General features: G+C 35.6%; 1 protein-coding gene across 1 annotated transcript in view; it reads left to right on the top strand.

The window, feature by feature from the left end:
- Positions 1-14,203, top strand: part of LOC106056697 (neurobeachin-like protein 1) — a 70,315-nt gene that overhangs the window by 30,174 nt on the left and 25,938 nt on the right. Inside the window, exons 29-39 of the mRNA XM_056013843.1 lie at positions 508-669; positions 1,612-1,771; positions 2,585-2,673; positions 3,365-3,716; positions 4,715-4,876; positions 5,835-6,148; positions 7,514-7,645; positions 8,472-8,711; positions 10,765-10,896; positions 12,263-12,383; positions 13,467-13,651. Of these exons, the coding sequence (XP_055869818.1) occupies positions 508-669; positions 1,612-1,771; positions 2,585-2,673; positions 3,365-3,716; positions 4,715-4,876; positions 5,835-6,148; positions 7,514-7,645; positions 8,472-8,711; positions 10,765-10,896; positions 12,263-12,383; positions 13,467-13,651 (2,049 nt within the window). The remainder of the gene's footprint in view (positions 1-507; positions 670-1,611; positions 1,772-2,584; positions 2,674-3,364; positions 3,717-4,714; positions 4,877-5,834; positions 6,149-7,513; positions 7,646-8,471; positions 8,712-10,764; positions 10,897-12,262; positions 12,384-13,466; positions 13,652-14,203) is intronic.

Genomic DNA, 14,203 nt, shown 5'->3' with positions numbered 1-14,203 from the left:
TGTCAGCTTGAGGAGGCGTGAGACATGAGTTTAAATTCAGGTCATGAAGCCTTTTTTTGGGGACACTGTGGCTGAGTGGTTCCGAACCTGGGTCCTGGGTTCAAATCTTGGTGAAGACTGGGATTTTGAATTTTGTTATTTTTAGGGCACCCCAGTTGGGCAAAGTAAAGGAAGTTGATCATTGTTGTGCCCACAAGACACCCTTTTCATTAACTGTTGGCCAAAGAAACAGTTAATCCTAACATCATCTGCCATATAGACCGCAAGGTCTGAAAGGGAACCTAATTAACTTTACATAGGGTGCTTGGAAATACAAAACCTTCTTTAGTGTAGTACTTGTAAGAAAAGAAATATCTAACCTTATAGAATACATTTATAGTCATTTATTTTGTAATAAATGTGTTAAAAGTCATAAATGTGTTCAGGAATTCTATGTTTAACTTTATATTTTCTTTGAAGTCCCTCTTGTATACTTAAATTAGCTGTTTTTGATTTTTGACTGTGTAGCTTTTGGAAGCCATGGACCTCCTGATCTCACTCTTAGAGAACCCAAACAGAAAGCAGGACCAGTTGATACTATTGCTGTACGAGGCTTACCAAGCCGAGATGTTTTACAAACTGTTGACCTACCCCAGGCAGCCAATCATATTCTATGAAAAAATTGTTAAGGTTAGTATTGCAGAATTTTGTTTTGGTATTTCAATTAACTTTTTCAATTAACCCCATCCTAGATGGTTTTTTTTTTACTGACCTTTTTATCAAGTTGTATAAAAATGGTGAATTTGTGTGTTTTTTTGTTGTTGTTTTTTTGGTTTCTTGATATTTGGGTTGACATTGACATTAAATTTGTGCACAAGTGTTATAATGTCTTTAAATCTGTAAATGTTCAAAACTGATATTCTTTTGTTTTCACAAAAGAAGGTAAAAAAGAAGGCATTCTGTGTTGTTATTTTTGTGTTATCTTTTATCTTCTGATGTACAGTAGTATTATGTCTATTTAATTTTCAAAGTTCAATGTTCATATTTCATCTATTTGTGCTTTCATGTTAATGTTTAATTAAAAAAACATAAGTGTGGGTTCAGGCTTCTGCTAGGCAATAAAAACTTAGCTGTGACTTAGATATTTAAGAAGGATGCCTCCTAGTCGTGTGATATCGAGACCAATTCTTACAATAGGCCTGAACACAGACCTGCGACAGGCAACCTATGGTCAGTGGAGACCAATAGCTTGTTGTCAAGTCTAGTCTGTGTTTAGACCTACTATAACGATTGGCCTTGGTGGTATGCACTTCAGACTGTCATCATAATGGTTCCAAATTGGAACTCTGCTTGCTTCCATCCACTGCCGTCCTTCAGAAGGTTCAAACTAGGCCTTAATAATCTTCATTTCTGTTGGAAAGTCTCAAGCTTATAAAACAACAAAACATAAAGCCGATGTCTTTTTGGTTGATAAAAATAAATTTTGGCATGTCTGTGCTTCTCTATGCAAGCTTGTTCACTACTCAGTTGTGATTAACTAATTAAGTTTCACTACTACAAGCTGGTTTGTTTTAATCAGTTATGACTTGCAACAATAGAATACTAAAAGTGCCATTTCATTTGATTTCACAGATTCTCTATATCCTGTTGAAGTCAGAAAGAGTTTATGAGAAGAACAAGTCTCGCCTTCGTCTGGCTGACATTGGTCACTGGGGTCTCATTAACTTGATGAGCCTGTATGACATATCAGCACCAATGATCAAGAGGTTTATTGAACAAGTGTCTTTCACAGGTAGACTGTTTTTCATTGGTTGATAGACTGTTTTTCATTGGTTGATAGACGGTTGTTTGATTGGTGATTATCTTAGATTATAAGTATTATCTGATTTATTTGAGATTATTTAATAATAATAATAATTTTATTTATAAAGCGCTGTTAACAAACAAAATGTAGGCTCAAGGCGCTGTAATAACATTACAAACAAAAACACTAGAGCTAAAATGACAGTTAATCTAAAAAAGTTTTAAACAGATAGGTCTTAATGTTCTTCTTAAAAGTGGTGTAGCATGTTGTCTGTCTGATATCAATGGGGAGTGAGTTCCAAACTTTTGGTCCGTGAACTGAAAAAGCACGCAGACCGTAGCTTTTGAGGGAGAAACGTGGCACTACTAAAAGCGTTGAGTCCATTGAGCGCAGGGCTCTCTGGGGGACATATGGTGTAATCAGTTCGCTAAGGTACAAGGGCATCTCATTGTTATATATACACTGATGACAAAGTGTGGCGACCTTGTAATCGATTCTCGCTTTCACGGGAAGCCAATGGAGCGTGCGCAAGAGCGTAGTAGCAGAATCTTGTCTAGTTTTTTTAAGGACTATTCGAGCGGCGTTGTTCTGTATACGTTGCAGTTTGGCTATTTTGTCATCAGGTATACCTGCTAGCACGGCGTTGCAGTAGTCAAGGCGGGAGAGTATGAATGCCACAGCTAGACTGCTCTTACTTACCTTCAAACTAAGTCTTTGCCAGCCCAAGAATAGCTGGCAAAATAAACTTGACTATAGACTGTAAGTGTATTATTATTTTTTTACACTTATTGATCCTCTCAGAAACACCTCAGACCTATGGAGCCGTCTTGGCTGTACTTGGACTGGTACATAACTGTGGTATGGACATCAAATCTGAAGCTAGTAGGCAGGTTAGTGAAGTAGATGTAATGGTAGTGTCTTTATACCACGCTTATATCAACTCACTCTGTCTTGTAAAATGACACACAATCTCAGATCAAGCTGAAATTTTGGACAGTTATTTCTTTTATCTGACAAACACAAGAATCATTTTTAAAAAATAACAATTGAGTTCATTCATTAATTTGTTTGGTATCTCAAACAAGGGAAAGAAATTGTATTTGACTAAAATAAGCTGAATTAGTCCCCTTATAGTTTTTTTTTTTTGTATATGCTTTTAAAAACCAATTCTGGTAAAATCCACCCAGATATCCCTTCTCCCCCTCCACCCCCATTTTCCCAACTAGTCCAGAAGTGATAAGGTCATAGCGTAGTGAGAAAGCTAAAAGCAAAAAATTGCGCTAAACAAAAACAAGTGGTACAAATATTATTAATCGCAGATTTATTGTGGTTGGTCAATATCTATTACAAATTTAATTACATGTGTGATCCAAACTAATTGATACAATTACACTTCGTATAAGCTTTGTTTTTTAAAAAAAATATTTTTTACGTTTTTTTTTTTGCTTTTATGGCCTCTCAAGGATTAAACCTTTAAAAATCATTTCCACTTGTTCCTTACAAAAAATCTCTGCTATGATCAAGCTTCAATATTTCATCCTTATTTTTATATGAAAGCTTACATTGTTATTTTATTTGCAGTTGTTAGCCATCATCGTTTCCAAATCAGGTGCCGCCAAAGGTTTGGCCAAGCAGCTTGGCTGGCAGGAGAACATCACACGTCTGCTGACACTGGATCGCAAAAGAGCATTCTCAGTGGTTGGAGAGGACATCAGCAGTGCAGCCAGAACTCTCAGGCCTAGGACACAACGGATGAGTGTGAGTGAAGAGAGTATTGTAGCACATCCAGAGACAGGACACGCGGGTGGCAAGCAGGACATCGATGAAACTGACCCACATCTGGAGCAGAAGTTTGTTTTCGATGAATCAGCAGAGGAAAAAATATCTAAGGCTTGTCCTGACTCGGTCTTTATCCCAGACAGCATCAATGCAGGTCAGTCCTCAACAAATCCATTCACAGTTTTGTAATTGATGTTTAACAAACATTTTTTCCTTATAGAATGCTTAAACTGACAAAAAAGGGCCATATACATATTTCTATCCATTAGGATGTACTTTAGGATGTGTTAGTTTAACATAATGGCCCAAAAGTGCTTCGAGGTGTCTAATTAGAATCGGGTCTCGTCTGTAGTCTGTTGTTTCACTTTACTCTATCATTTTTCCTAAAAAAAAAAAGAGTTCCTAAATAATTTTTCTGCTTAGTTCTATAAAATTATGGCTATAAATCTGTGGGTCCTGATTATGTCCCTTTATTCAGTGCTCAAGTTTTTAGTTCAGAAATAATATAGATATCTTTTAATTTTTAGCTCTTGCAAGACATCTGGGCATCTACACAATATGTACACTCTTACTTCCCCTGTGGACAGTTTCTAGATCAAAATAATTGTATGTTTGTAATCATTATTGGTATGCATTATGTCAGTGAACAGTTTCTAGATCAAAATAATTGTATGTTTTTAATCATTATTGGTATGCATTATGTCTGTCTATTTTTCTACTTTTCTTTTTTTTTTATGTTATCTGAAGGTATTTTATTCTTAATAAACATCTTTAAGAATGGGGAACATGGTGGCTGAGGGGTAAAGCACTTGGCTTGCAAACTGAGGGATTTTGGATTCAAATCTAGGTGAAGACTTGGATTTTGAATTTTAGAATTTTCAGGATGCTCTTGAGTCTACCCATCCCTGACATTAGTTGGGGAAAGTAAAAGTGGTTGGTCATCATGCTGGCCACATGACACTCTCATCAACTGTCAAGTAAGAAACAGATGACCTCTACATCATTTGTCTTATAGATTGCAATGTCTGAAAGGGTTACTTTACTTTACTTGAGGCGATCAGTTTTTACTTCATTACTTGTTTCGATGTCTACTATACTAGGGCTACTCTGATGTCCAGACTAAAGTGTTCCTGTATCTATCCAACATTCTAGGTTCCCCCACCAGGCCCACCATGCTGCCCTTCCCACTCTCAAGTCCAGACAAAGACAATGAAGACATCCTCCAGATGATGGAAGAGCCTGCCCCCAACACTCCCCTGTACATCAAGAGAAAGTTCTATGGAATGGAGACTCCAGACCTGGAGGACGGTGATGGTAAGTTGTAGTAGCCTGTTGATGCTGACACCTGAATCATAACTTATTATAGTCCAAGTTCAAGTGAGGAAACAAAACCAACAAAAATTTGTAGAGCTAAAACTTATTAAAATCTGTCAAACTTGGGGGGGTGTTTGAAAATGGCTAAACTCCTTCCTTTTAAGAACTCTATGGTTGCACATAAAAAGCTTTTTTTTTTCTATACTTCTGAAAGCACTTAGCTTCTCTGACTGGTCAAACTAAGAATCTCCAAGTCAGGGATGGTCATACACTCAAAGTTTTGGGACATTTTTCTTTCTTTTTCTAAAATATTTCAATAACATTGTAATCCTTGATACTTTTGTTGTCGTCTGGTTTTATGTGTCGACCTCAATCGCAACAAAAGCAGGGCTATGAAGTTATATTTGCATTTGATGCTAGTGCATTTGTTTCAAGATTAGTGTGAAGTATTTTTACTATTTTTTTTTTTTTTTTTGTTAATCAAGTTTTCCATTTTGGTGAGTGTCTTGTCAAACAACACTTCACTCTTTATGTTTTGGATGCTCTTTCCAATTTTCTCAAGACTTTTGTTCTGACCTGACCAATGTATAGTGTTGGTCTTTTCTGTCAATTACAGGGAGGCTGTCATTATTGTTACTAAAAGATTTTTATTTATAACATTTTATTTTAAATATAATTCATGGTGGGCAGTGTGAGTCAAAGGTCCTGGGTTTAGATCCTTGCAATGATTTTAATAAAAAATTCAAGCATGTCCAAGATGAATGCCTTGCAATGTAAGGAAATGATTGGTCATACTATGGCCATATTACATCCACAGACACTAAAGGCTGCTGCGCTGAAAATCTGCTTTTATTGACCTAAAAATCTCAAATTATGTTTCTTTTGTATTAAAAAAAATGTTGATTTTAATTTCTAATAGTAAAACTTCACAAATGGTTTTATTTGTTCTTGCATTCAGGTCTGCATAATGAAAGCAGAAGTTCTAGCACAAGTGTTGAGGATCTTCTCAGAGATACATCTTCCACTAGTGACTCCATTGGCCTTGACCTCTCTTCCAGCGCCAGCAATGTGTCCATTTCCTCTGGCGTCTTTGAAGGGGACAGCACTTCCAGGGACTCTCGCTCATCCCTAGACACCATCGGCAATGTAGACGACCTGGTTCAGATGAGATCACCAACTTGCAGAAGGGACTCTTCTGCCGAGAACATCTTAAGTAGAGACGATGATTCCTTGAGGGCTTCTGCTGTTTTTCAGAAAGAAAGTTTCAAAAAGGTAAGCTGTATTTTAAGAGAGACTGCTGTTTTTCAGAAAGAAAGTTTTAAAAAGGTAAGCTGTATTTTAAGAGAGACTGCTGTTTTTTTAGAAAGAAAGTTTTAAAAAGGTAAGCTGTATTTTAAGAGAGACTGCTGTTTTTTTAGAAAGAAAGTTTCAAAAAGGTAAGCTGTATTTTAAGAGAGACTGCTGTTTTTTTAGAAAGAAAGTTTTAAAGGATAGAATGTATTTTGAGTTGTTTGCTGTTTTTCAGAAAGTCTTTTGTGTATATCTTTGTATTGTTAAAGGGAAACTCTGATGGTTTTTCAATTTAATTTATTGACATATGTAAATTCTGGGTAAAAGTTGTAATAGTAAACAGTTTACCATTTTTAAGTAAATGCTTAGAAACATTTATATTTAATAAATTAGTCAGTAAATTCTTGACTTCTAAAAAAACAGGGTTCTTTGAGATTTTGTTTTTAGCTTTGGCAAGGTCACTTCCCTCAACAGTACTGAAAGGGAAACTAGATTTTGTTTTTAGCTTAGGCAAATGTCACTTCCCTCAACTATACTGAAAAGGAAACTAGATTTTGTTTGTTTTTAGCTTAGGCAAATGTCACTTCCCTCAACTATACTGAAAAGGAAACTAGATTTTGTTTTTAGCTTAGGCAAATGTCACTTCCCTCAACTATACTGAAAAGGAAACTAGATTTTGTTTTAGCTTAGGCAAATGTCACTTCCCTCAACTATACTGAAAAGGAAACTAGATTTTGTTTTTAGCTTAGGCAAATGTCACTTCCCTCAACTATACTTAAAAGGAAACTAGATTTTGTTTTTAGCTTAGGCAAATGTCACTTCCCTCAACTATACGGAAAGGGAAACTAGATTTTGTTTTTAGCTTAGGCAAACGTCACTTCCCTCAACTATACTGAAAGGGAAACTAGATTTAACCAATCATATCACTTCATTCTTACAGTAGCTGTTAGGCCGTGGTTAGTCGTGCAAGTAAGTCAACTTTTAGCACGCATTTTTTTCTTTGCTTACAAGATCTAGATCTAACTGCATAGACGAAGATATATTTCTTTACGAGAATGTAACTTTACTAAATGGTTTTCCGTTATACAGTAAGTTAATAGATAAAATTAATAGGTTTGTGTGACATCACATGAAAGTGAAAGTCTGACCAATTTGGATGCGCAGGAAAATTACGTCAGAAAAACATCAATTACTAAGTTATTATTGCAAATAAAAATAAAAAGAATAATATATTCATTATCTGTAAATCAAAACACATTATATCTAAAATTGTCAAAAGCATCAGAGTTTCCCTTTAAACTCATTATACTTAACAGATTATTTTGAAAGTTCTATATCTCCATCCAGGTGTTAGACCATGTTGGTGTTGAGTTGAATGATGCCACTGAGCAGAAGGAAGAGCTCTGTCAGAATGTTTTAATCATACTTCTGTCAATTATGTGGAAGGGGATCGAAGGCTCCACTACACAAGCTTGGAATGTGAGTCGCTAGATAGAAGAATACCAATAGTTACCTCTTACAAGGAGTCTCTTCTTTTACTATTTATCTCTTAAAAAGATTTTCTTCTTTCCTTTTGTACTTTCATTGACTCAATCTGGCCTTATAACAAAAATATGATCAGCTTTAGCCCCTGCAAACTAACTCTCCCTCTATTCTATAAAGGATTTTGGGAATAAATCTAAAAACTTCCTTATTCCTTACTCCTAGTCATAACCCCATCTTTACAGCAGAATTAGTGTTGTACATAAAGCCTTTTTTTTTTTAAATACAAGTTTACTGGGTATTTCTTCAAAGCTTATATCAACTCACTCTGTCTGTCTGGTAAAATGTTTGTACATATTATTTCTCCCACACTATCTGAGATTAAGCTGAAACTTTGCACAATTATTTTTTTTTTTACTTGACAACACAAGAACCAATGAAAAAAAAAGTAATTATTATGTTTGGTATCTTGAACAATGGAAAGAAATCAAACTTGACAGATGTCGTTTGTTGAATTAGTCCACTTGAGGACTCGAGCCATGAGTGAATTTTTTCGCTATGCATTTAAAAATTTAAAAAACGATCGTGTAAACATTGACAGATTTAATATGTCTATGTCAATTAATCCAAACTGATCCAAACTAATTGATACAATCAGACATAATATAAGCTTTGCTTTTTTTTTTTAAATATTTTTATGTTTTTTCTTGTTTAATTTGCTAGATTAAAATTCTTTGAAACTCAAGTTTCTGAGATATATGAAATAGAAATTACATTTTGTTGATGGTAGAATGAAATCATTGCCTCATGTTGATCTCTCCAGGAGAGGTGCCAAGTCTTAACTTGGATAGGTGAGCTGGGCGACTCGCATGAATTGATCCGGCCTCCAGACGAAATCAAACGCAGACTGCTGGAAATGATGCTTCACAACTGCACCACAGACATTAAGAATAGTGGAGTGCAGACCCCTGTAGCTCTTATGGAAAATGCTGCTGAAATAATGCGTTTAGTGCAAGACTTTGTCACCCGCATTGATGTCTCTCAAGAATCCTTCTCAACCAGGGTAAAAAATAATTTCAGGATAGTGCATTAAATGTTTGGGGTTATATAACAGGGCTTCACTTTCAATCTCTCTTTGAGACATGATTGCAACTTATAAAATTTAACTCTTTCTCTCCGTACTTATTTTTCCACGTTTCGACGGAATTCTTCATTTGCTAGTTACTATTTCACTACCCTGTTACGATTAAGCTTTAATAGCTTTGTCGTTTGTTATCAGTAAATGTTTTATTTGGTACAGAATTAATATAACACAAAATAAAGTTTATAAAATTAAACATTAATTTAATTTAATGAGGTCAAATCAATGATGGTATCATCAATTAGGAGAGAAAGAGTTAAGTGGCCTGACGTCAAAATTTAAGTGGCCTGACGTCCCAATGTCAGGGTTGTATAAGCCTTGGCCTCTTTGCCTCGGCCCTGATAGTTGTTAACTAGAATAAAAAGCTGATGTAGATATCATTTATTTTACCTCTTGCTAGAAAATCAAAACTTAGGCATATATTTAATAGGGACCCACTAATTCCCCTTGGAGCAGCTTTTAAATCTGAATAAATTGTTTTGTTTTTTAGTCATTACTTGTATGCATCATTTCTTCTAATAATCTTTTTTTCTATGTTACCCCAAAGCCAGTGCTTTTTTTGTAAAATAATAGGTGCCAGTACTCGTTGATGGATTGAATCAATTTAACTACTAATAAATTAATAATAAAGGTCAAAATACAAGAAAAGTCATAATTTTTTACCCAATTTGAAAAAAAGTGTCGGTACGCTGTACCAGTGCGTACTGTCACCAAAAAGAGCACTGCCTAAAGCTGTTTTATTCCTAATACCCATCTTTAAGAATGGAGAGTGGTAAAGTGTTTGGCTTTTGAACGGAGGGGTCTTGGGTTTAAATTGGGATTTTGAATTTCGGGATTTTGAGGACACCCCTGAGTCTACCCAATATGGATGGTTATCTGACTTAGTTGGAGAAAGTAAAGGCTGTTGGTCATTGTGATGTCAACATGAAACCCTCATCAATCCTTTGTCTTGGAACCAGTTGACCTTTACATCATCTGCTTTATAGATTGCAAGGTCTTTACTTTTTTTTTTTTTTACTATCTTTTAGATCAAGGGAAATTGAAATGATAACCTTATTACTTTATTACTTATTTCAATATCTCTTTTATACCAGGGTTACTATAATGTAATAATAATTATAATAACAAGCTTGTCTTGGAGTCCGAAGTTTAATGAGGAATGCAATATTTCTTGTAGATACGCAGTCCCAGCTGTGACCTACATATTTTGCCACATAAAATAGTTTAGTTCACTGAACAAAGCACATTAACTGAATAAGTGTTTAATTAAAGATTGTTGTGTTTACAATGATATGAATCTGGCAGAAGTTACACAATAAGGGAATAGAGTTGTCATATACTTGTCCAAACAATGCTCATTCAATCAAATGTATTTATAAATAAATGTATATTTATGCTTGTTATAGTCTTTTTAAACCTAATAATAATGAGAACAATTTATGGCCCACACCTTAAGACAACATGCACATTGACCACCTGTGGGCTTTGCATTGGTTGATACAGCCACAGCCCCAACACAGTTTCTTGGCTGGTTTTTGTACAAGCCCCAAGCTGGTTCCCTAAAGCAAAGAAAAATCATTTTGAACTCTGCTGACAGATTATATTGAAAGAACAATGGCGAACTGAATCACGTAGCCACATAAACAAACCATACTACAAATAAACTGACCCAATAATGGGGAGCAAGAACGGTACCCCCCTCTCCCCAAAAAAGGCTCACAAAGCTCTAACAAGCAGCTTCCATTGACAAGGCAGAAGGAAAGAATGAATTGCTTTAATAAAAGCCTGACAACAATGTGAAAGCAATTAGCTATGCTTAACTGTGCAGATGCACTTGACTCCCACTACCTTTCTGTTATAAGCTAGCATATAGCCAGGCACCAGGAGATTGGCATCTGTCTATTTAATTCCTTTATGTCCTCTATTTGTGATGACATACAAGCAGCTACATCGTGTGTGTTTCTTTTCTCCTCAGCTCCTAGAAGATGTGATGCTCCTTCTTACCGCACTTGGAATCTGGGACTCACCAGCAATGGTGGCCTGGACTGACATGATCCACAGAGGCTTCTCAATACTCCTGGCATTCTCAAAACAACCAAACCTTGAGGTAATTTGTCCAAACTGGGAGATTTATATTGACTATTCAATGCAAATACTGTTTTTTCCCATTCAAATTTAAATACTTGTGGTTTCTTTTTTTTTTTTGCTAATGCAAATAATGGCCAGAAAAAAAACATTATTTGATATATTCAATTATTTTAGTATTTACATATTTTTAATTTATTTAAGATTTAAAATTGATCTCCAAACTTCCAAGACCTAAGACAAATCCTGAGGTTTGGCTTTTGGCTGAACTGTACTGACAGGGGGGTGATTCCTGCTAGTGTGTGTGGGCTGTGATTTCCCCACCCCTGGAGGACAGCATATTGAAACAAGCAATGACAATTCTAAGCAATCAGAATACCCTTCAAGAATGTTAATTATTTTTTTTTAAATTGTTAAAGCTAAGCAGCCTGACTGCCATAACATTTACATGTATAAAGTCTTAAATAATGGTAGTAGCATTAGTCAATGTCTTGGCTTTTTTCAACAAGATCACAATAATCAAATGCATACACATGACTGATTCTTCAAGTACTATAGGTACACAATGGACATGACTTTCTGACACAGTGGACACATGCTGAGAAACTCATTCACACTGTCTAATTCTAACACTTAAACAATATCCTCTACAATTACAACAATCCAAGATCTTAAGAAGAAAAAAAACAACTTATCAACTTACCCACTAAAAGTGGATACACGACAAACGTTTTTCAACAGCAATAACATCTGATACTAGACCAAACTGTACTTCAGTCAATAACATGGCCTCCACTTACAAGTTACAGGACTACTTGCCTTGAGAATTTGTCCACTTGAGTTTCTTATAGTTGGAACAAAATGTTCAACTCACCAGATGAAATGGCTGTTGAGACTGTCCACTTTATAGTACTTGCCTTAAATGTTCCAATTAGCTTCTCATAACAAAAAAGACCTTTATAAAAAGAGTTATTTTTTGTTTTGTTTTTGCAGCATTAAAGGCTAGGTGTTTCAGACCTACATTTTGTCATTTATCTAATAACTAGATATCCTGCTAAGTTAACTCTTTCTCTCCATAATTATTTACCACATTCTGGTGGGAATCAATGTTGGTATCGTCTATTAGGAGAGAAAGAGTTAAGGGACAGATGATTGATGCAATTGACTTTATGTTAACTATGTCCCTTGTTCTAATGACAACCATTTGCACTGTAGTCTATGAAGACTGTCATGAAATGTGTTGTTTTTTTTAAAGAAACTTGTTGATTTGTACCCTATTTAAACAGTACATTTTTGTTTTCACTTTTTTTTTTTAAATCAAAATTTATCAAATCTAATGACTTTTCTCTGTTCATGATAATGTAACAAAGCCACAATCTTATCAACAGTTAGTGTCTGCATCGTCCGTCAAGCTTCATGCTTTTGTCCAAACCAAACTCATCAGTAGCTCTGCTGAAGCCTCGTACATCCTAGGTGTCCTCAACTCCATTATATTGAAATCTATTGAAGGTGAGCCTGATAGCTACCAAGTCTCAGTAGTTGGTGAATAATTGAATGCTGCTTTCTTTCTGACCATGGTTAATAAAACTCTAGATGTCTTTTAACAAATCTTTTATTTGCACAAATACATAATACAATTTCATTAATTTTCTTCAGAAGCATTTAACTCTTTCTCTCTGTTCCGATGAAATTATTCATTTTGCTCATTTGTGTTTCACTACCCTGTTATGACTAAACTTCAATAACGTTTTTGTATGTAATCAGAAAATTTTATATTATGTTTATAATTATGGAAGAATGCATGCTCTTTGTATATAACACAAATTAAAGTTTATAAAACCAAAAATTAATTTAATTTAATGGGGACAAATCAACGTTGGTATCATCAGTTAGGAGAGAAAGAGTTAAAACGAGATGCAGCATGATGTAAAACATTTCTCTGCGCAACATTCTTATTGGTTTTCTTCCAATTTATCTCAGGCAATTTTCTGTTTGATAATTTATAATTTCATCATTCTTCTGCATGCTTCCTGTCCCTTGTGATACAAACCTTTTATCTTCTTTTCTGGAACTCTTAAACTATATAAAAGCAATTTAATATTTTTCTGTTGGAATGTCTGTAATTTATAAGATTCCTTAGATTTATTCCTTCTGCTTACGGTAGTTTCATTGGCTTAGCTGGGGAGGAGGGGGAGAATTTGAAAATCCCTCCGGGCCCGCACTTGAGGGGGCCCCATAATGAGTGTTTTTTTTTTACATTAAATATTACGTAAAATGCACGTGCCCCAAAGAGGTCAAGCCCCCCCCCTCCCCGGCCCCCAAATGATGGACAATTCCTAGCTACGTCCCTTGGTAGTTTTGTCTTTTTTGCTGTGAATATAAGGAAGTTATGGATGTTTTTTGTAAGCTTGAGTTATGTCTATAATTTTTAAAATAAGAAGAATAGTGAAGAATCTTCAAAATTTAAGCATGTGTTCTATCTTTGGTCCACTGCTCTATTACTTTTGGTATTTTTCTAGTACATGTTCCCTATGTTACATTTGTACCATCTGCGGCAGCCAACAACTTTATTCCCACAATGCAATTCCCCAGAGAACTCAGACAATTATACCTTCCTGATGAATGTACTCCGAGCACTGATCGAAAAGGGGCAAGAACTCCTGACCACCAGCATCCACCTGCCTCACTTGCCCAAGACATCCATGAACCCGTCGTTCTTTGATGACTTCAAAACCTATGTGTACAGTGAAGAATGGCAACGCTTCATATCCAGCTATGTAAGTTTTCTTTACTGAAGCCAAAAACTCATTCTTTTTTTAATTAGAATGATTCTTCCAAATAGTGGACAGTGAACAAGCTTGCTATGCTGTGACAAACAGTTAGTTTTGTTCAGACATTAGACCTAGTAGTCTAATGAAAGACAGGAGAGCGGCAGGTTTCCCACTCTTATACTTGTGTATGTGAGGAATTTAGAAATCTCTTGAACACCAACAGTTGGTAGAAAAAAGCACAGGGTAGGCCAACATTGGGGAGGGGGGGGGGTCCACAAAGGAGGGGTCATGGGTCACAGAGGGTGATCACACCACACTCAAAGCGCTGCAGAGCCAGCTGCACAACCTGTTAGCATGGATCTGTATCAAGGATTATTTTTCTTTAGTGACATGAGAAGTTGCCAAGGGAAAGGATTGCCTCTTAAGATTAAAAGTGCTACTGATCTGATGAGACTTAAAGGATGCCCACTTAAAATCTCCCCCTCCCCGCCCCCCCAAGGTTAAAGGCTATACAAAAAAAAAAGGAAAGGAAAATCAAACTCTAGACCCTAGATTCAG

This window comes from Biomphalaria glabrata, chromosome 16, assembly GCF_947242115.1.
Source record: "Biomphalaria glabrata chromosome 16, xgBioGlab47.1, whole genome shotgun sequence".
Classification (NCBI taxonomy): Eukaryota; Metazoa; Mollusca; class Gastropoda; family Planorbidae; genus Biomphalaria; species Biomphalaria glabrata.
The sequence above is the reverse complement of the archived record's forward strand: the minus strand, read 5'-3'. Positions and strand labels throughout refer to the sequence as shown.